General features: G+C 42.1%; 2 protein-coding genes across 2 annotated transcripts in view; both read left to right on the forward strand.

Moving 5' to 3' along the window:
* The window catches only part of GKAP1 (G kinase anchoring protein 1), a 29102-nt gene extending 20303 nt beyond the window's left edge, over nt 1-8799 (forward strand). Inside the window, exons 8-12 of the mRNA XM_080913469.1 lie at nt 1591-1688; nt 4009-4072; nt 5504-5574; nt 5940-6017; nt 8495-8799. Coding sequence (XP_080769595.1) covers nt 1591-1688; nt 4009-4072; nt 5504-5574; nt 5940-6017; nt 8495-8542 — 359 coding nt within the window. The 3' untranslated portion in view covers nt 8543-8799. The remainder of the gene's footprint in view (nt 1-1590; nt 1689-4008; nt 4073-5503; nt 5575-5939; nt 6018-8494) is intronic.
* Nucleotides 8800-10497: 1698 nt separating this feature from the next.
* On the forward strand, nt 10498-11072 carry LOC308424585 (DNA-directed RNA polymerase III subunit RPC9-like; the record flags this gene model as incomplete). Its single annotated transcript, XM_080921624.1, has 1 exon — nt 10498-11072. The coding sequence occupies exon 1, from the start codon at nt 10626-10628 to the stop codon at nt 11070-11072; it is 447 nt and encodes a 148-aa protein (XP_080777750.1). The 5' UTR covers nt 10498-10625.
* Between the last annotated feature and the right edge of the window lie 12571 nt (nt 11073-23643).

Below are 23643 nucleotides of genomic sequence, written 5' to 3' on the forward strand. Positions count from 1 at the left end.
GTTTTTATAGGTAAAGGGTTGTGAGTACTATCTTGATTTTTCCCAATCTCTGTTCCTCTTCTGTTTTCCTATCTTTTCTCTACCTACCTCTCCACTGTCCAGTCATGTATCACCTTAACATCATTCCAGAGATGGGCATGACTTATGCTGTAGTCATTCCACACGTGGTCAGGGATTTTTGGTTTTGTTTTTTCAAGACACTTTCTCTGTATAGCTTTGGCTGTTCTGGAACTCACAATATAGACCAAGCTAGCCTTGAACTCACAGAGATCTGCCTGCTTCTACTTTCTGTGTGCTGGGATTAAAGGTGTGTGCTAGCCCCCAGCTCAGCTCTACACACGGATTTATGTGCAGAAGCCAGTTGTTTATATAGCAAAGCCAGTCAAAAAAGTGACAGTACCTATGGATAACAACATGGAGAGTTCACAGTGTGCAGTGAGAAAAGTCACTAAGTAATAGCTCAGTTAGATTACTATAGATATTAAAATGGACTGGAGAGATGGCTCAGTGGTTACTGACTGTTCTTCCAAAGGTCCCGGGTTCAAATCCCAGCAACCACATGGTGGCTCACAACCATCTGTAATGAGATCTGGTGCCCTCTTCTGGTGTGTCTACTACTGAGTACTTATAATAAATAAATAAATTAAATTAAGTATTAAAATATGATCTGGTACCCTCTTCTGGTGTGTCTACTACTGGGTACTTGTAAGTAATAGATAGATAGATAGATAGATAGATAGATAGATAGATAGATAAAATAAGTATTAAAATAGCCCAGGTGTGGTGTCTCAGGGTTATAATCCTAGTGCTTGGAAGTCTGAGGGGTATCCTCTGACCTCTATCTCCATGTGTGCCTGCATGCAGAGGCACATGGGAACACAGATGGATGGATGGATGGATGGATGGATGGATAGATAGATATAGATAGATCATCTGACAGGATGGCAGACTAAAGAATGATTGTGGAAGCCAGGGAAGCTTTAAGAAAAGCAGGATAAGAAAAAAAGACAGACTCTATTCCAATGAAGGAAGAGCTTTGGAGACCCACAAAAGAAATAAAGACCTGGGAAGAGCTGAAGCACAGGCAGGCAGCACAGGGAGCCATCGGAGCTGCTGCACTGAACCCCCCTGTCTGGAAGGAGGGAAGCAGAGGCCACTTCCAAAGGCAATTTGCTTTTCCATTGCTAAGTGTACTGGGATCAAGCTTTAAGAGACGCTGGTCACCCCCAGATGGGAAGATACTCAAACCAGTAGATGAGAAAAATCACAGCACAAAACCACCTGCCACTTCTAACAGAGAACTCCCCAGCTATGGAGCTCATTAATGTGAGATGGGTGCCAGACCGTGAGTTCTAGAACAGCCAAGGCTACGTAGAAAAACCCTGTCTCAAAAAAACAAAACAAAAAATATACTTGCTTTCTCTACGTAACTGGATCATGTAATTGAGTCAAGCAGAGATATAGTAATTTAAAGGTGCTGAGAAAGTGAAGCCTGTATGTTTCCTCTTAATCTTTTTACAAAGGTCTGTTGTAAACCATGATGGGTGGAGCAGTCGTGGTCAAAAGCAATATTTTTCTTTTTTTAGGAAGTAGGTCTAAAAGATGGAAGAATTGAAAGACTAAAGTTAGAACTTGAAAGGAAAGATGCAGAAATTCAGAAGCTCAAAGCTGTGATTACTCAGTGGGAGGTATGTATGTATCACTTATTTTGTAAAAGAAAAATTATAAATTTATATTTTCTGGGGTTTGATATATGTTTATTATTCAGGTACTAGAAACAGTCTCCTATCAGGTTTTCTAACTGATTATTCACTTAAAGTCTGGATGATGGCATAAATTTTGTTATACATGTTGTAAAAGACATAACTTATTACATGTATTTAGATATATAAGCCATTTTAAGCATGTGATTCAGTAGCATTGTTTAGTTTTGTTTTGTTTTGTTTTGTTTTCTTGTTTTGAGTTGGGCTCTCACTATGTAGACCAGGCTGGCCTCAAATTCACAGAGATCAGCCTGTTTCTGCCTCCCAATGCTGGGATTAAAGGCTCAGTGATGGTAAGTACCATGCAGAAACTGTAGTAATTCAACTGCTCACAATTCCCACCCTCCCCTAAGAACTACTCTCCTCTGTGAACTGCCTTTTCTTGATCCCTTTGGTAGAATCACACAGTTTTTGTCCTTTTTCTTCTGTTTTTTTTTTTTTTCTTTTTTTTTTTTTACATAATGTTTTCAAGGTTCCTCCGTGTTATAGGATTTATCAGACGTTGCTTCATTGCCCTGCATTCTCTTACATATACACACCACATTCTGTGTGTGGGTACCTGTGTCTTTTACTATTTTGAATAACTTAAGAGTAGAATGCTGATTATATCATTGTCTTGACTTTTTCTGTGACTGCCAAGCTTTTCTAAAGCAACTGTTATTTTACCAGAAATGAATAAGGGTTCTAACTTTTCCATATCTTTGCTAATCCTTTATATATAATTGTTTTCTTTAAAGATTGATTTAAATTTTTTATTTGTGTATATGTGTGCTTGTATGTATGCACATGTGTGTTCAGGTGCCCGTGGAATTCAGAAGGGGTTGTCAGGTCCCCTGGAGCTGGAGTTACACGTTGCTGTGAACCACCTGATGTCGGTGCTGGAAACAAACCAGGGTCCTTGGCAAGGGCAGCCAGTGCTGCTGATGAGCCAGCTCTCCACCCTTACAAGTGTCTAACCACAAACTTTCAAAGCATTCTCTTGCTACTCCTCTTTAGACTTTAACAAAGACACTCCAGTTCCTCAAGTATCATTTGTCTCCTAACTAATGTTAGTAGTGCACTGGTTATTTACTGAGAACTGTGCTGTGTCAGGGCTCTGGGGCTGGTGTGTTCAGCAGATCTTCTTCATCTGTTTCTTAAATATCACTCAGTAAATGATTATCAGTGGGCTGGAGAGATGGCTCAGAGGTTAAGAGCACCAACTGCTCTTCCAGAGGTCCTGAGTTCAATTCCCAGCAACCACATGGTGGTTCACAACCATCTGTAATGGGATCTGATGCCCTCTTTTGGTGATTGAAGACAATGATGGTATACTCATAAAATAAAATGAATAATTAAAAAAGGAAATGCTGAAAAACATTAAGCTTTAAAAAATAATTATCAGCAATTTAATTGGATAGAGTACTGTTTAGTAAAAGTCATTTTCAAAGAATTTAAAATATATTTAAAGCTGGGTGATGGTGGTGCATGTCTTTGATCCCAACACTTTGGAGGCAGAGACAAGGAGATTTCTCTGAATTCAAGGCTGGCCTAGTCTACATAATGAGATCTAGAAGAGCCAGGGTTACACAGAGAAACCCAGTCTCAAAATACAATGATAATGATAAGAAGAAGAAGAAGGAAGAAGAAACATTCAATGAAGACTGTTTGAGGAGATAATCATCAAATGATCCGTGTGGGAGCACAGTTCCTTTTGTTCATGACTATGACATATCATTTATGAGGATTGGAAGAAGCCCAGCCATTTGGAGAGAGGAGCAGAGGAAGTGCAGCAGCCACGAGCTCTGTATTGACAGTGGCAGTTGTAAAGCAGCCCTGGGCATCCTGACCACACTCGCAGGCCAGCACTGCCAAGAGCTGGGGCCAGTTTCTTTCTACTTTTACTGAAATTAGTTGGAATTATTTAAATTTTTTATTTAGGAAAGAAAGAAAAAAGGATCCTTCAGGAAATTTTAATATTTTTCTGGCTTCACTTTCAACCTCTCTTCTTTGAAACATCTTACATTTAAATTTGTCCTTGTACCTTTGTGTTCCAGGATCAAACTCATGTACTCGCTTTTACATTCTGAATCATCTTTAAGTTTTCAGAGGCTTAGTTGAGTACTTTGTTTACATCCTACATTCTGTTTATCTCATAAATGATTTATGTTTTTAAGCAAGCATAGAATGTACAGCCTAATAAATTAAAAATAGACCATGATTTATCATTTACTTTAAAAATTAATTTTTTTACTTTGACTATTAGGCAAAATATAAAGAAGTAAAAGCAAGAAATGGACAACTACTGAAAATGCTTCAGGAAGGAGAGAGTAAGTGACACTTGTGACATGTATATGTATATGATGCATGTATGTGTGTGTGTGTATATATAATGCATATGTATATATGCATATATCATGTATGCATATATAATGCATGTGCATATGTATATACACATAAAACGTGTATGTATATATACATATATAAAAATGCATATGTATATGTGTGTATATGTAAACATGTATGAACTGCAAGCATGCCTACTGCCAAAGACACTAGAATAGGGGGACAAATCTCCTTGAACTGGAATTACAGCAGTTATGAGCCACCATGTGGCTAGAAATTGAACCCAGGTTCTTAGTAAGAGCAGCCAGTGCTCTTAACTGCAGAGCCACCTCTCCAGCTCCCTCGATTTATTTCTTTGAGAAAGAGTCTCACTCTGTAGCTATGGCTGGTTTGATACCTGCAGTGTAGACCAGACTGGTGGTGAGCTTGCCTGCCTCTCCAGGGCTTGGTTAGAGGTGTGCCTACCATACTCATCCTTTGTGCGTTTGTAGAATTAAAGCTGATCTTAATATCTGAAGACAAATTGTCATTACATGTTTATCAACACACAAAATAGCAAGTTCCCAGTGTGGTATGAGTCGGATAGTTTGTTGTAATACCATCACCGTAGGGCCTCTAAGAGCACCTGTCATTGAGCACATTTGCCTCTATTCATGTAGAGGGCTGAGGTTCGAGTTCTTACACATACTGTGCCCAGCTGGGCCATGGTGACACACAACTTTAATCCAGCACTCTGGAGGCACAGGCGGGTGGATCTCTCAGTTTCCCAAGGCTGCATAGTAAGACCACTGTCTCAAAAAAAAAAAGAAAACTAAAATAAAACATTGCTTTTAAGATTATCTAGGAAGCAGAGTACAATGGTCTGTGTCTGCAGTCCTAGCACTGTGGAGACTGAGGTAGGAGGCTCAAACACTGGCCTACAAAATAGAATGGCAGCTGAGCGGGTGAAGCCGAGCTCATCTACCAAACATGGTAAACTTGAGTTTGATCCCTGGAACTTACACAAGTTATCCTGACACATGTGGACTATGGCATGTGACACACATATGCACACACAAGGTAAATAAGTATAACAAAAATGCAAGAAGTAACATGACCTGTAATAAATACTCAAGATTTTTTTTCTATGTAATTCTTCAATTTTCTTATATATCTATCCTGAGTTATAGTAAATTGAAAAATTAATTATCATATCTATACAATTAATATTTCAACACTACAGAAAAATTGAAATTATCTAAAACCTGCTACTGTATACTGAGCAGAATCTGATGGTGAGAGGCGGGGCAGTCAGGCTGCAGGACACTTGGTGGACAGAGGAAGCTGTCACTGCCCTGACGCACTGCGCTGCTCTTGAATCTCCCTCAGCCCTGCCATTGTTGGGGCAGTAACACTGCTGTTCTCCTTTCTCTCAGTGAAAGATAAGGCCGAGATACTTCTGCAAGTCGATGAATCTCAAAGTATCAAGAATGAGCTGACAGTCCAGGTGAGAGCTACGGGATGTGTTGACTGCTTTTCTTATGCTCTCCTGAGGTCTTGATTGTCATGCCCAACTAAACAGAAATACTGCTCTTTAAGCAGGCCAAAAGGATTCATTATTAGGTACTAGCAAATAAGGTTTCTGCTTATCTTATTAAACATGGTAGATATGTCCTAAGGACTGAGAAGGCAAGGGTGTGAGTTAGTGGACATGAACATGAGCAGCCTGAGAGTCCCTGCTCTTGGATGTGATTCTTCCCAGCAAGTGTGTCCTGCTCCAGTGCAGGAAGAGCATCACAGGGGAGATGTTCAGATTTAATGTACTTTCCAAAAAAGGCTAAAAGATTGTTCTTCCTGATTATTTGGTTGTAGGTGTCGTCACTTCACGCTGCATTGGAACAAGAAAGATCTAAAGTGAAAGTGTTACAGGCAGAATTAGCCAAATACCAGGTGTGTTTTTATAAATGTTGATGTTTTCTTTATAGATGCATTTAGAGTAGATAGTAAAAGAATGAATGTGCTGTTTTACTTTTTAAGCCACAAATTATTTACTAGATAAAATTAATGATTTTTGTAAAAAGGGGGGAAAAAGAAAAATTAGATTGTGTGTGTGTATTTGTGTGTGGCAGGGGGCTGTGCCTGTGGAGGCCAGAGAGGGTGTTGGATCCCCTGAAGCTGGGATTGGAAACACTTGTGAACCTCACAACCTAGACTAGGAACTAAACTCAGGTCCTCTGGAGCAGCAGCAAGTGTTCTTAACCACTGAACCATTTCTAGCTCCTTGTTATCGGCCAGATAATATACATTTCAAAAATATAAAGGTAATTCTAGATATTGGTACACACAATAATAACCGAAGTGATTCAGGAAGTGTGTTAGAGCTATGTAGACAGTGTGTACTGCTAATCATATAACAGGAAGACACAGGTGACCCAGCACAGGTTCCTCCATTTGGTCACATGGGAACAGCTACACTTGCTAGTTATCCCCACTGTAGATGTTCACCCTTTTAACTGACAAGTGATTTGTAGTGGAGACTTGAGAGTGGGTGACCTTTCACCCAGGGCTATATTCATCGATGTTATCTGCATTCACTTATTCTGATGGTATTTTAGATTCTGCTAGGCTTAAGATATTTCAGCTCTTCTTTCCCTGTATGAAACAACTGAAAGCAATCACTGTCTTCCATTAATAAATGTGTCAGATGTGATTTACACACTTAGACATATGTCAATCACCAATGTGAAACTTGGACAAAAAGGCTTAAAAGCCACTGGTAGCATAGAAAATATAAAAATTATGTAACCCAACCTAGCATGGTCACACTGTTCATCCCAGCACTTGGGAGGCAGAGTTTTCTGCGAGTTCCAGGGTGGCCTGATCACAATGAGATGCTGAAAGCAGTCCTCGTATGTCTCTTAGTTGGATTGGTTTGGGGGAGGATTGGTTTGGTTTGGTTTGGGTTTGGTTTGGTTTTAGGTTTTTGAGACAGGGTTTCTCTGTGTAACAATCCTAGCTGCCCTGGAACTCATTCTGTAGACCAGGCTGGCCTTGAACTCACGAGAGATCTGCCTGCCTCTGGGTAACCATGCTGGAAATAAAGGCATCCCAACATGTTTTGTTTTTAATCTCGTCGAATTTTTCACATTGGCAGTATCATTGTCAATGATGTTTATCCCAGCTGTGTTGTTAGTAATTGTTACCATTGAGAAGTATGATGAGGATTTTAACACACTGGTGATCCTCAGCACAGTGGATATTTACCTTAAAGGACTGTTGTCTAAACTTTTTTTTTCTACTAACAAGAAATAAAATATTTTTAAAATGTCATTTACACATTTAATTTCCCACAAAATCAGTACACTTTTTCCCTAAATGAATAAATCTTTTTGTCCCTCTGTGTGATCAGGAGTAAATAGCATTCATATATTAGAGGAGGGTCTGCTTTTTCTGTCACTTAGGAGACTGGTGTGGCACTGCAAAAGGGAGCTGTGGAGTAGACAGGGTGGAAGAAGTTAGGGGCTGCTGTGGTTTCAGATGAGCCTGGGCCTGCCTGCCCTAATATTACTTAGAAATAGAGTTTTATTGTAGTCTTACCTGTAAAGTATTCATTTTTACTTTATGTGTATGAGTGTTTTGCTTTTATTCCCAGCCTGAAAATCAAAGTTCTTTGCTAGGACTGGTGAGACAGCTCAATGGTTAAGAACACTAATTATTCTTCCAGAGGACCTGGGTTCAATTCCCAACACCCACATGGCAGGTCACAACCTTCTATAACTTCAGCTCCAGAAGATCTGACTATCCTGTGGTATCCCTGGAAAGCAGACATGAAAGTAGTACACAGGCATACATGCAGGCAAATACCTATACATAGAAAATAAATTTTCTTTTCAAAATTCTAATACTGTTTAATTAAGAACAAAACTAGGGGCTGGAGAGATGGCTTAATGGTTAAGAGCACTGACTGCTCTTCCAGAGGTCCTGAGTTCAATTCCCAGCAACCACATGGTGGCTCACAACCAAGAGTAATGGAATCTGATGCCCTCTTCTGGTGTGTCTGAAGACAGCTGCAGTGTACTCACTCACAGACATGAAATAAATAAATCTTTAGAAGAACGAAACTATACAGAACTTGAATTATAGTTTATCAAAAAAACTAAACTGAATTAAAAAATTTGCTGATTATATGAAAAGAATAAACTATCTTGTTTGTTTTGTACTTTTAAGGTATTTAGGGATAAAAATGGGTTTTGAAGAAATGAGATATTTGTGATCTTATTGATCTGTATAAAAACTATCACTTTCTATAGCGTTTGTTAAGGTGTGAGAGCTGCCGAGTGGAAACAGCTATGCTTTTGATTTTGTGTGCTCATAAACTGACCGCCCTGAGACTGTGCATCTTCAGTAACGTGATTTTCTCCTTACAGGGCGGCAGGAAGGGGAAAAGGAACTGCGAGCCCGACCAGTGTAGGTGATTATGGCCGTGGAGGCCAGCACAGGATGATTTCACATTTGTGCAGAAATGTGTCCATTTAATGCTGTGCGACGGCTAAACTGCAGCTTTTGTTGGAGGAGCTCAAAGCAGCTCGTTCACTCGTAGTCTACAGTTTATGTTCCTTTGGCTTAAAGTTAAAAGAAAATACAGAATACCAGCAGAACTTGATAATTGTTTTCTGTCCAAACTTCTTATGACTTTAGTTTTTCATCAGTCAATAAAATTAATTTACTCTTCCACAAATCGTGTGATCTTTAATGTCTCCTGAACAGTTTTCAACACCTTTGTGTGCTAACCCTTACAGGACAGTAACATTTGTAGAACGTGGCTGGTGTCTGTATGTGGGGGTGGGGGGGCAAAGTAAGAGCAAAACTAGTTAGCACATTTCCAAGAGTAACCATGGGCATCACACACCCTCAGTGTACAGTGAGGAAGCCTACATGAGACGATGTTTAGAGAAGTTTCTGTGTGTATTTGTTGAAAAGCGTTCCCGGGGCTGGAGAGATGGTTCAGTGGTTAAGAGCACTGACTGCTCTTCCAGAGGTCCTGAGTTCAAATCTCAGCAACCATATGGTGGCTCACAACCATCTGTAGTAAGATCTAATGCCCTCTTCTGGTGTGTCTGAAGATAGCTACACTTACTTATATATAATAAATAAATAAATCTTTAAAAAAAAGAAAAAGAAAAAAAAGTGTTCCCAGCAGAAGGAATACAATCTGAACTAGAAGATTTGCTTAAATAGCAAGCTGGCCCTAGCATGTGAGTATTAGGCACAGCCACAAGGAGGAGTCTCAGAGAGGAGAGCAACAAATGACTCTTGATTGCTATAGGTTGTAAAGCGATTCGATGCCTAGGGGACTTTGTTTTCTCTAGTCTGTTCAGTCATACTCAATTACAATTCATTAAAGTATTGTCTTTGACTTTTGTGAAGATCACTGAGTGGCAGGGGCACTATGTGATAGAAGTGAGTACCCCAGCACTGATCCTGTGTGTGTGTTAGTGGGTGCATGTGTATGAGCATGTGTATGTGCATTTATGTATGCATGAGCATGTGCGTATGGGCACGTGGGGGTGTGTCTGTGTGTATGTGTTTGTATGTGTGCATACCTGGAACCCATGAAGGCCAGAAGAAGGCATCAGATACCCTGAAACTGGAGTGAGAAATGGTTGTGAGCCACTTTGTGGCTTCTGGGAACACAATCCACACAGGTCCTCTGCAAGAACAACAAGAACAACCCACTGAGCCATCTCTCCAGTCCCTATATTCTTGATAGACTTTCCCTTTTGTTTTTGTTTTTTTCATTTACTGAGGTAGCCCATGTCACACCATGGCATAGAGGTCAGAGAACACCATGAGTCACTCTTCTCTCTGCCCACCATTTGGGTACTGGATATATCAAACTCAGGTGGTCAAGCTTGACAGCAAGTACCCTTACCCAATGAACCTTTTCACTAACTGTTTGACAGTTTTTGAGAAATAAAACAAGAAAAATTAATAGAAGTGTGCTGAGTTGTCACTATTGTTTCTCCCTCTCCCTCCCCCCTCTCTCATTCTCTGTCTGTCTGTCTGTCTGTCTCTCTCTCTCTCTCTCTCTCTCTCTCTCTCTCTCTCTCTCTCTCTCTCTCTTTTCTCCCATCAGGTTGCATGAGCCAAGCTGTGATTCGTCATCCCCTGGCACCGGTCTGTCATACAGCATAGACTAGATGCTAAAGCAGTGTTTAATTAGTAAAGAGGACATTCAGGAGAAAGGAAAAAGAATGAGGATAAAAGAAAAAAATGATAAAGTAGAAGCCTTAGAAGGTGTTTATGCTAGAAGTTTAACCAGGGCCTCACACTCAGCAGCAAGTAGGAAGTCCTCTGCCGAGTCACATGTGCAGCCCACATGACCTTCATTTTGACTAAGGCACAGATGTTTACCCAGGATGGTGATTAGAAGGCAGTATGCAGGTGCCTTGCGGCACACACACTCGTGCACACACACAGAACCGGTGAGCCGAGCAGTGCTGGCGAAACGTGAGGTTCTTCTCTTCCAGCGTTCGCGTACGATGAGGCAGAGGCAACATGGAAGTGAAGGATGCGAATGCTGCGCTGCTCAGTAACTATGAGGTGTTCCAGTCACTAACGGATCTCAAAGAGCAGCGGAAGGAGAGTGGGAAGAACAAACATAGTGCCAGGCAGCAGAACTTGAACTCCATCACCTACGACACATTAAAATACATATCAAAAACACCATGTAGGAACCAGAGTCCAGAGATTGTCCAAGAATTCCTCACAGCAATGAAAAGCCACAAGCTGACCAAAGCTGAGAAGCTTCAGCTGCTGAATCACAGGCCAATGACCGCTGTTGAGATCCAGCTGATGGTAGAAGAGAGCGAAGAGCGGCTCACGGAGGAGCAGATCGAAGCTCTCCTGCACACTGTCACTAGCATTCTGCCTGCAGGTCCAGAGGAGGGACAGAGCAAAAGCACTAGTAATGACGTGGCAATGGAAGAGGGGGAGCCAGCATAGATGTGCACAGCTGGCCAGGTTGTTCTTGACGCTCAAAGCCACCGCAGCCATTTCCTGGATGTTTAGACAACTGTTTATTTGGCCTGATACCCTCTCTGATCTTGGGATTGGTTGGGGGAAAAAGAAATCACAAAAATAAGATGAAAAGAAATCTTTGTGCCTTGAGTTCAAGAAACATGGGGTCAGAGAAGGGCAGAGGGCTCAAGATGGGGGAGCATGGCTGTGCAGCTCTCTGGGGTACAGAGACTTGTGTGGCCTGTCACACTCATACACAGTGAAGAGCCATTCAGGCGCTTTGATGACTGTGTTGTAGGCAGTGTCAGGCACTGCTGGGTAGAATGGAGCTTGGGGAAAGGATTCAGACGGTCATGAGCTCCCAGAGCTGCACACAGCTGCTCCAGGGGAAATGACCCAGAGCTTAGCTCACTGTGGAGGAATGTCCTCGGCAGAACAAGAGGCAAGAAAAGGAGATAAGAGAAAACTCCAGTCTGAGCCCAGCCTGGTGTACGCAGTAAGGAACACATGCAAACACACCTAACATGCATGCATGCCACACACATACAAAGAAATTAGTCCATTTTCTGTGGCTAACCCACAGCGCTATGGCCTGGGTGAGGCCAAAATAAAGAAAAAGTCTTACTTTGACTCCTGTTTCTGGTCCAAGGTCAAAGGGCACCTGGGTATGGCACTCTTGTTTCAGAGTGCTCAGGTAGCATAGGTTAGCACACTACAAAACGAGAAGCATTTGTTTGTTTTCAGAGTCTCTCGTAGTCCATATTTACCTTGAACTCATTATGTTGTTGATTCTGTCTGTCATCCTCAGACATTTTATGATTCTTCTGCCTCAGTCTCCTTAATGCTGTGATTCAAAGTGTGTGTCACTCACTCACTTAGGAGGCAGAGGCCAGCCTGGTTCACACAGCAAGTTCCAGGCCAGCCGGCGCCATACAGTGAGACCCTGTCTTCTAAAAACAAAAATAATTAAAAAAACAAAACAAAAAAAAAAAAAGGCAGTATGCAGATAGTTGACAGTCCATCTGGAGCTTCAAATTACAAAGTCAGCATAATTGGATAAGGGAAGGAAAACTATGAACAGCTTACAAGGGAGTCCTGTTATCAGAGTCCTTTAAGGAAATGAAGTTTAGTGCAGGTGTGATGCACAGATGTAAGTTCAGCAGGTGATAGGCAGAGGCAGGTGTAAGGCCAACTTGGCCCGAATATCAGTTGGGGGTTGGGGGGAGCAGATAGTGAGAAAGTTAAAGTTTCACAGATAAAGCTCTTAGATCCAAGTGCCTTTAATAAATACTTAGAAGTAGGGTGGGACGAAAGCAGGTTGTGGGCCAGTGAGGTGGCTCAGTAAGTAAAGGTGCTTCCTGTCACATCTGCTGGCTGGAATTCAATTCCCCAGAACACACAGGAGAAAAAGGACAGAAAACTTAACATACAAGAATCAGTAGCCTTTCTATACGCCGGTAACAACCATGCTGAGAAAGAAATCAGGGAAGGGGCCTCTTCACAACTGAGAAAGCAGGTGCCTTGGAGTAAACCTAACCAAGAACATGGGAGACTTGAAAGGCCTCCCATGTTCCAGAATTCAAATAGGAATCTTCTGAAAAGGCCAAACTGCCAAAGACAAACCTGCAGGTCCAGTGTGAACCCATGAAGATGGTAGCACACTCTTCACAAAAACAAAAGCACCATCTTGAAATGCTTAAGGAAGCACATGAGACCCTGAGGTAGCAAAAGCAGGCCTGACGCTTCAGGCCTTCACATTCTGAGTTCTTGTGATCTAAAGCTACAGTAGCAAAACTGCCAGGTGACAATCAGCTCACACAGCGACAGCACCTGATTTTTGAGAAAGATGCTAAAATGTACATTAGAGAAAGGACAGCCTCTTTTCCAAACATGGCTGAGAAAACTGGATAGCCACAGTGGAACAAAACTCCCCTCTGACCTTGCCTAAAAAGCCAACTCCAAATGCTTCAGAAAAAAAAATGTGCTGAAGCTGAAATTGGTACTGGAAAAAAATGGAGTACTTGAAGACTCATAGGCAAGGACTTACTGAATAGTATTTCAGTTTGGGGAATAAGACCAACTACCAGTATCTGCGTCCTGCATTAAAATCACAGAAAAGGAAGCAGCTTTTCAAGGAGACAGCCTACTAAATATATTTGTTTGTCTGACAGGATTACTACCTAGAATTAAGACAGGGTAGGCTGACTATATGACAAGCTTCAAAATGGCAGTTCAGGAGACTAGACCTAAAATCTCTGTCTCCAAGAACTGGGCAAGTCCAGGCAAGCTCAAGCAGTGACTGAAAAAAAAAAAAAAAAAAAAAAAAAAAAAAAAACAAACAAACAAACAAACAAAACCAGGTTTAGGCAGCTAGTTATGTAAGACCCAAATTGAGTCTTACCTATTTGAGGCTCCCATGAATGAGACCAGAGATCGGGGATCAATGCAAAAGCAAGAGGTTTATTTGTCCAGTGTAATGGGGTGGACTACATTTAGAGAAGCAGTTTTTATACTTTTTAGGAGTACAGGTTACATCAGCAAGGTTTTAAGTTAAACTTATTGACTAAGCATATTGGCCTTTGAATCTATTGGCTAGCAAGCATGTGACAGGCATTCAAACTCTGAGACCAGAGGGTCAGGTGACTATCAGTCAGTACATTCTGCAGTTTTTCAAGAATGTTCCTGCTCCTTCAGTGAACTGTGGGTGGAGAATGGAATTTGGCCTAGCCTTGACCTGAGTGTAAGGCTGTCGAAAGCCCCTAGGGTCCTTCAGTCAGAAACTGCCCTACCATTAGAAGCTGCCAGATGCCTGGCCTGAGGCAATGGCAATGGTCAGCAAGTTTCCAGACTCCCTGGTTCCAGTAATGGTTCTGGAATGTTCTTAGAGATAGACCATACAAATTAAGATAAAAGTCACCTACCCTGGAGTTCCCCTAATGTGCTTTAAATCAGGCCTGTGAACTCACTTGGGCATCTCCATCTTAGAAGACAGTAGACCCCAGTATGCTGGACTTCTGCAGAATAAAATGTTCTTTGAATTTTTGATACTATTTGAGTCCAGGGTAGCATTTATGGACCCTTATGAAATATTCACAGAACTCAAAAATTGATGGGTATAGCATAGAATAAACTTTATTTAAGGCATGAGAAGGGGAGTTGAGAAGGGAGTAGAGAAAGAAAAATATAGGGGGGGGTGAGGAAGAGAGAATGGGGTCAGGGAGACAAGAGAGAAAGAGAGAGAGAGAAGGGGCAAAGATCGAAGAGGGGCCAGTCTCTCTTATAGCAATTCAAGCTTACCTAGCTGTTGCCAGGTTACTGTTGGGCAGAGCCTAGAAGGAATGCCAGTGCACATAATTAAAGGTAATTTTAAAAATGTAAAAGAAAATACTTTAAATCAAACTAATCTTCATAGAATTTTCATTCACCTCAGCCATTGCAGCAGTCATCAAGAAAACAAACCCACTGATGGCTCAGCGGTTAAAAGCACTGACTGCTCTTCCAGAGGTCCTGAGTTCAATTCCCAGCAACCACATGGTGGTTCACAACCATCTGTAATGGATTCCGATGCCCTCTTCTGGTGTGTCTGAAGATAGCTCCAGTGTATTCATATAAAATAAATAAATATCTCTTAAAAAGAGAATATTGTATTTAAAAAAAAAGAAAGAAAGAAAACAAAACCAAGAGGGGAGAACTCAGAGAGAGAAGGAATGCTGTGTTTGTGTGTGAAACTCTCAAAAAGGAAAAACTCAATTTAAAAAATGCTGGTGAGGATGTGGACAAAGGGAACCTTTCACGCTGCTGCTGGGGATGTGAACTATCGCAGCCAACAGGAAATGATAGTATAGGCCCCTCAGAAACCTGAAGAGAGTCATCTACATCTGACACTGGCTGCTCTTCTAGAGGACCTGAGTTCAATTCCCAGCACCCACATGGCAGCTCCCAACGTCTGAAACTCCAGTTCCAGGGGCATCTGACATCCTCACACAGATACAACAACAATACACAGAAATAATTAAAAATAAAAAAAAAAAAAACTTTCCAGTGACCAGTGATGAATACAGACTCATAGAGCAAGCAACAGATGCAGCCCAGCCCTGAACAAGACAGATACTCTCTAGGGCTCAGGGAACACTGGAGAAGAATGGGAGAAAAGATAGGGAGAAGGGCTGCAAACTGTAATCTTCTGGACAAGGCACAGTCATTGCAATCACAGACTCAAAGCAGCTGTAGATACCTCTGTTGGAGCTGCATAAGGAGCAGCCCACAGAGTCAGCTATGGAGGGGGATGATGTATTTGTTACTGATAGACTCGTTGCCTCTTGCATACACATGGATGGCCACTCAAGGCTCCCACAGAGAGTTCCAATCCAGTCATCACACAGATGGCCCTGGGCAAACCTACCTGGGTCATGGACAAAGCCAAAGTCAAGAATGTGGGGAAGGACTGATGGTGATGGGAGGTGTGAGAGAGAACGGAGAGAAGAATCCATTATGTGCATATAGGAAATTGTCAAATGATAATTAAAAAAAAATTCTACTTCCCATTCCAGAAGCCCTGGGTTACTAAACAAAAATTCCAGTCCTGATTATGAGATAAGTCTCCAGGAGTTGTTGGCCATTGCACTTGCTTGCCCACCAGAACAGGATGGTAAGACATCCCTTTTGTCGATGACTGTCACACACACCTTGGTTGCAGAGCATAGAGAAGCCATGTTGGAACCAAGCAGGAGGCTTCCTTGATGCTGGCAGGCCTTTATAGTGCCAGAGTTGCTATGTATGCAATTTGGGAGGAAGGAAAAGTCTGAAATGGTATTTCCCAGCCTTGAACTTTGCAAACTACAACATCAAGTTGTCCAGCAGGGCATGCTTGCTGAAATAACAGTGGTACAACCATTATAGGGGTTACCAATCGCTTTCTGGTTGGCTCTGAGTTCCATTTCATAGTAGTGAATTCATGCCTGCTTGTAGTGATAACTTTGGTGTTTCAATTTCTTTGGCAAAAACAAAAACAACAAAGACCCACAGACAATACAGGTATGTGCTTCTGTTTTAATACCAGGTGTAGGGATGTGAGGCTGCTTCAGACTGTCCACAGCAGCTGACTACGACTCCAGCTCTAGCAGAGGTGTGGTTTTGCCACCTGCAAATACCTGCAGATAGTTTCTGTGATTGTGTGCTGTTTGGAATTCTGGGAACTTTCCAGAGGCCATATCATATAATTGCTAGGACTGAGAGGTAGGTGGGTTGTTGGTTGTCGGAGTTTATTAAGAAGTCATGTGCAAAGAAAAAACAAGAAGAGAAAATTAGATATCCTGACTTCAAAGGTCAAAGTTACCCCCAAAGAACTCAATGACACTAATCGACAGGAAGTAGTCTAATGATAATGTTTCTGTTTTCTGACCCCTGACTTTATTCAGGGATCTCTTCTCTCCCCCTCTATCCTTTTTTTTTTTTTTCTCACTACTATCTGGTGTTAGGAAGGTGAAAAGGTGAAGAAGGGTGGTGGAAATTAGAACCCACAAAGTAGCCAAAGACAGCTACACCTAGTACTGTGGACCTTGTCAAAGACCCAGGGCTGGGCGCTCACAAGCACTTTTATTTTCTAAATGACAAGATGCAGTTCTCAGTTTTGATCAAAGAAGCTTTTTATAGCACATAACAGTTAATGAGAGCAAGTGACTGCTGCGTGCTCAACCTTAAGTGAGACACCCACATTACACACGCCATAGTAGGGCTCAGGAAACAGTGAAGGAGCAAGGTCAGAAGGAATGTAAGAGCCAGACAATGAGGATCTAAGGCGCTCATGAACTCAAAAGAGCTGCAACTGTCCGAATGGGGCTTATACAAGACTCCACCCCTAAACGTTCAATCCTAGAAGGGGATGGACTCCTGGAGTCCCATCCAGAGGATCTAATGGCCATCACAGGGGGAGAGGAGGTCATTGTCTTCCGTGAGGTGAACTTTGGTGAGTTATCCATGTTCCAGTAGATAGCCTTAAATCATGCCCGTGAGAGTGTGCCCCCATTAAACCCGCAAGTCACAGAGCAGAAGCTAAGACATGCAAGTGGGAAGGGGACTTGAGGCAGAAAGTGCAGCTGAAAGGATAACCGGGAGGAGGGAGAAGGACGATTGGGTTGTGTTGTACGTGCATACGAAGTTGTCACATACTAAATAGATTTTATAAGTGATGTCTGTAATGACTAAAATATCTTTCTCTTTCCTGTCGTTTTTGTTTCTCCCTGAAGCTAAGCTGCCTGACAGTTATTCTGTGTCCTTGGGCCTCACTTGGAGGGTTCGGCTTAGTGGACGCTTTATGGAAATGCTAAGCTGCTGAGGCACTTCCGGTCTCATTGCTGACGCACAGAACAAAAATATCCATTGTTGCACCCAGAGCAGGATTGAAGGCTTACCTGTTACCTCGAACCAATCATGGTGGCCAGTTTTCTGTCAGTTTGATACAGCTGAAGTCACTTGTTTTGGAAGAGGGAACCTCAGTTGAGAAATCATCTCCACCAGGTTGACCTGTGGTGCATTTTCTTGATTGATGATTGATGTGGGAGGAGCCAGCTCACTGTGGGCGGTGCCATCCCTGGGCTGGGGGTCCTGGCTGCTGTAAGCAGACTATGATTAAGCCATAAAGAGCAAGCAGCCAGTGAGCAGTGTTCCCCCATGGCCTCGGCTTCAGTTCCTGCCTCCAGGTTCATGCTATGCTTGAGTTCGAGCCATGATTTCCTTCAGTGATGGATTGTAATGCGGGGTTGTAAGCCGAAATAAACCCCTTTCTTTTACGAGTTGCTTTTGGTCACTGCTTTATTACAGCAATAGAAACCCTAACTAAGGCTTTGCCTTTATGAAGCCTTCTGTATTTGTTCTCACTCTCGGGTTGTTACCAGAGGCCCCACTGGACTACACTCAGCGTACTCAAGACTGGTAGACTGGAAACAGTCTTGTGACTATGACTTGTGAAAATGAATGATGCATGAATGCTAGCTGCTGACCCAGTCGCATTGCAACACATTTACGGTCAGAGCCAACTATCCGGGGAATCTGAGTGGTGTGTCAAGCTGCCGACGCACGGCCTGTGTGCGCTGCTTTACTAGGCACAGTACCATCTATCGTCATAGACTGACCATAGATCCATCAGCGGATCGGCTTTGGTGGCTGTCGCAGGCACCCCACGGCTCCCGATAAAGCTCACAGTCTACCTCAGCGAATGGGACCCTGTTCTTAGAGAACTGATCAGCATGGGTCTGTGGCAGCTCCTCTGGGATATAGGTGCTTTCTTTCCACTTTAAAAAAAAAAAAGATTTATTTATTTTCATGTATGTGAATATGCTGTCACTGTCTTCAGACACACCAGAAGAGGGAATTGAGTCCCCATTTCAGATGTTTGTGAGCCGCCATGTAGTTGCTGGGAATTGAACTCAGGACCTCTGGAAGATCAGTCAGTGCTCTTAAACCGCTGAGCCGTCTCTCCAGCCCCACAGGTGCTTTCTTTTGTGGTTGAATTTTTTTTTTCATCCCATGCTATTTCTAGTCCAATCAGTTGATTTTAGCCACATGGTCACGTGTGTCTTTTTTGTTGTTGTTAAACTTTGTGAGATTTTTTACAGTCTGGCAGTTGGATTACCTTTCGTTGAAAAGGTCACTCCCCAGTGTGACAACAGTCGAGGTACTTAGTGATCTCCCGTACTCCCTATCAGGCACGTGGTATTGTTGAGTATGCATATGTCAGAGTCACTACAGGACAACCTTCCATTCTGGGCCCTTCATTTTTAGTCCACACTCTTTAGTATTTGCTATTTACTCACTAATTGTGGCTACCCCCAGAAAAACAATGGCCACTTCCTAGCTGACAATAAGGACAACAGAGGTAGCGTAGTGACTTGTAGATTTACTCTGGGAGTCCAGAACTGCTGGGGAAATCCTGGGAACCAATGTTTCTCTCTTCAGATGGTAATCACAAATAACTCGCTCAAAAGAAGGTGCAAAGAATTTGAATTTTATTCTGGCCTGTCTGGCTCTTGTTGGATTGATATGGTCTCAGATTATAAATTAATGACCACTTGGTTGAGAACCCTGCTCCCTACATGTTCCAATAGGGGTCAATGAAGACCAAAATGAGGACACTGTGGGTCTCTGTAAGTATTAGAAATATGTAGGTAAAGCATTTCCAGTGCTATAAAAAAGCACATCTTGGGCCTCAGAACTCTCTGGAAAGGAAGCCTCTGATTTTTAGAGCTACGTTAGGCATTTTAATTTTGGTGAGGCTTTCTGTGCTGGTGCTCTGGAACTGGCTTGGTCTGCCCTATGCCATCAGCGCTGGCCACGAGTGATAGATAATCTCTCAGAGCCTTAAGAGCGAGGTCAAACTGTAAAGTTTCATGACAAAGACTTATCACCCAGAGATAAAGCATAGGTCTGAGTCCTGCCCTCTAAGTACAAGATAGCAGGGAAAGGACTAAATGTCTCTTTTTTTCTTTTTCTTCTAAGATTTATTTATTTAATTTATTTGAGTACACTGTAGCTGTCAAGACACACCAAGGAGGGCATCGGATCCCATTACAGATTGTTGTGAGCCACCATGTGGTCACTGGGATTTGAACTCAGGACCTCTGGAAGAACCATCATTGCTCTTAACCACAGAGCCATTTCTCCAGCCCCTAAATGCCCCTCTTAAGCAGAACATCTGTCAGCCCTTTTGACCATCTTCTCCACTAGCTTCCCTGGTCACCCTTTGCCTGCCATTCTGTAAGACAGAAGAATGCTATTTATTCTGTGGAACAAATAGAATGTTTTGAACTGTTTGCTCTTAGGCAGTCTTCTCATAAACTAGAACTAGACTGAATATTCAAACTGAGGAGTAGGTATCAACCATCTTGGAGATCCTGCCTACCTGTACTTCCAGACTGATGTGGGTTACAATTTTGGCCTCTAATAATTACAATCATTGTCTTCCCAGGGATACTACCTACATTACCAGTACCAGGTTACACAAAAGTCGGCAGTAACATCCCCCTCTGGAAAGCACAGGGACTTAAGCTCTTCATAAGAGCCTCAAGAGTTAACAGATCTCTTCTAAGTAGGAACACTATCTAAAGATGAGACTGCTTGGATCACTTCAAGGAGTCTCTCAGACTGGTTGGTATTGATGTGAATCTTGAACATGGTATTCCTACAATATTTACCAACCAATTGGAAGAGATGGAACAAAATTTTGGCCTTATTTTAACTGGAGTAATTGACAATGTCTCATTAGCCTGGGAGAGCATTCAAGTTGACCGTGGTTGTGACCAATAGGATTGTTCTAGATTTCCACCTAGCAGGCCATGTCAAAGGGTGTAAAATCTCTGATATATCAGTACCTGGACTAATACTTTGGGAAAAGTCAATACAGATACAATAATTAGGAAGCAGTTAAAGTAGTTTCTGATGATTTGTGGTACTTGTTCAGAGAGCCTGGACCTGGAGTTCTAGGGAATATGGTAGTTAATTCTGTAGGCTTCTCTTGTCCTGCTAGGAGTCTGTGGACAGGACAGTAGTAGCCTTATTAATGCAGAGTAAACAGTGTATTTGTTCCAGAGTCTGGAATTGAGTTTGATCAAGGACCAGAAGACTGTCATATTCATGGGAAATAATATATTATCAGTCAAGACTGCAGCAACAGTGTGTGGTGGATGTTTTAAATACAGTTTTTTTGGGGTCCCCCTGCTTACATGTTGCTGTGTTCAAAACTTTTTCTGGGGAGACACCACACACACACACACACACACACACACACACACACACACACACACACTACTTATACCAGATAGGAATCCCATGAAAGAACAAATAAGGTGGATTCCACCAAAGTACATTTTGGTGAACCAATGAGTTTTATTGGGGTTACTTGCAGGAGTAGGGGTGAAGGGTTACTTGCAGGAGTAGGGGTGAGGGGTTACAGGAGCAGGAATGACTCAAAGACAGTCAAATCACCAAAGCCCACCCTAGCAGGGTGACATCTCACAAAGTTGGGAACCTGAGCACACCATACAGACTGCAGGCAAGTCAACAGGTTAGAGAGGGTCCTTTTTTTGCAATTCTACTTGAGAATCTTCTTTGCAACTTTGTTGCTATTGATCATTCTGTGAGGGAAGGTAGGGACCTAGGGACATCCAGAAGCTCTTTGAATTGTTTACCTTCCTAATTAAAGCGTTTCTCTTCAGGATAGAATGTTTCAATCTCAGAAGAAATTGTTTCACAATACCTGTCCAAGTCTAGTCTACAGAATCCTTTGCTACACTGTTGCATGCAAAGGTAACCTGCTTATCTAGGTGGGCTAAACATCCTTAACATGAAAAAAGGCAAATAGGGAACTGAAAATGATAGAGGACTAGAGGTTAAATGATGTAACTGCAAGTCACAGAATGTGAGTATCCTCTAGAAACCAGAAAAGGCAAGGAATGGATTCTCCCGGAGTGCTCCTGAGGTAAAAAGCCTTTCGTTATAGACCTGATATCAGTCCTGGGGACCTCAGAAGCCTGATTCTACTAGATTTGCTTCATAAAACAGTTTGGAATTTTATTACTACAGAGTATGGTTTCCATAATTTATAGCAGCAGTCTTTATATAGAGGAGCCCAGGATAGATTTTAAATCCAGTTGTTTGGAATAAATTTATCATTTGCAAAAAAAAAAAAAAAAAACTTATTAGGCTTGCAGGTTTGAAAACCAGTAAGATGGGAGCCAGAGCCTACCTCCCAGAGCAGTTACACTGTGTTCCTAGCTTCCAGGAGAACCAGTCTTGCCACTTCTGTGAGATGGGCAGCCCTAGGAGGTTGTGTTCCCATAATCAGCAGCACTGTGTTTGGAGAAATTGCCACAGGAAGATACACTTGGGTTATTTTTAGGCCTGTTCCCAAATCCCAAGTAAATCCCAGTTAGATAAAAAACAAGAGTGTGAAATACAACTGAAATTAAGTGTAAGTTTATAATGGAATCTTGGCAACACTATAAACTTGGGGAGACACACGAAGATTTATCTGGAACATTGCACAGACTTGAAACTAAACTCTCAATAAAATGCCGGGTGTTTTGTTCTTTCTTTCCTCTCTCTTTTTTTTTTTTTTTTTTTGTTTGTTTGTTTGTTTGTTTTGAGGTAGGCCTAAATCTCTGTAGATGAGGATTACCTAGAACTTCTTTTTTAAAAAAAGATTTATTTTATATACCATTTATTTATTTACCATATATAAGTACACTGTAGCTATCTTCAGTGTGAACCAGCATGTGGTTGCTGAGAATTGAACTCAGGACCTCTGGAAGAGTAGTCAGTGCTCTTAACCACTAAGCCATCTCTCCAGCCCCCAGTTTTTAGACTGACCTGAAACTTCTAATTCTCCTGCCTCTAATAAAGCTCTTGGGCTTTGTTTTGTACAGATTGTAGAGTAGGGGGTTGCCCTAGTTAGGGTTACTCTACTGTTGTGATGAAATACCATGACCATAAGCAACCTGGGGAGCATATGGCTTATTTTGCCTACACTTCCACATCACTGTTCATCATCTAAGGAAGTCAGGACAGTGAATAAAGCAGGGCAGGACCCTGGAAACAGGAACTGATGCAAAGGAAATGAAGGGGTGCTGCTTACTGGTTTGCTCCTCATGGTTTGCTCAGCCTGTTTTCTTATAGAATCTAGGACTACCAGCCTAGGGATGGCACCACCCACAATGGGCTGGGCCCTCCCCCAACAACTACTAATTAAGAAAATGCCCACAGTCCAATCTTACAGAGGCATTTTCTCAATTGAGGCTCCCTCTTCTCTGGTAACTCTAGTCTGTCAAATTGGCATAAAATTATCCAGGATGGGGAACATGTTACCTTTATCATCTATTTGACATGTGTATGACATTGTATTTGCTATATCAATTCTTATACATAGGCTTAGAATAAACTTGCTAAGTGGTGCTCAATAAATTCTTGATTAATTCATGCTATCAAGGAATACTTCCAGCATCCCCCACTCCATCTCATCCATACACTCGCGCGCGCGCGCGCACACACACACACACACACACACACACACAGCCTGTCCTAGAACTCACACTTGTTCTATAGACCAGACTGCCCTTGAAATCAGAGATCTGCCTGTCTCTACCTCTGAAACGCAGGGACTGGAGTCTGAGCAGCTATCTAGTTAGAGCTGGCTCAGACTAGCTTGTGAGAGCTGAGTGTTCAAATTCCAGGTGATCTATGACCTAAGAGACCTCAAGCTGGTAGTTTAAATTGGACATTTGCAAGGAAATTGGCAAATGCTATCCACTGATCTTTGATTCAGTATTTGGGGATTGCATTCAACTAAATGTGGAACAACTGAAACATGTCCTTATAATTATCCCTAGAACCACCATTTAATACCCCATCCCCACAGCCAAAGACTGAAATAGACATCTAGGCCAAAGATCAGCAAATCTATCCTCGAAGAATATTTTTGGACCCACTGAACCCCTGTCTTTGGAGACAGCTGACAGATCCCTTATCTAGAAAATTCCTGCCCACATTGCCAAGGGTCCTTCATAAT

The sequence above is a fragment of the Micromys minutus genome (genome assembly GCF_963924665.1).
Source record: "Micromys minutus genome assembly, chromosome: 1".
In the NCBI taxonomy this organism is placed as follows: Eukaryota; Metazoa; Chordata; class Mammalia; order Rodentia; family Muridae; genus Micromys; species Micromys minutus.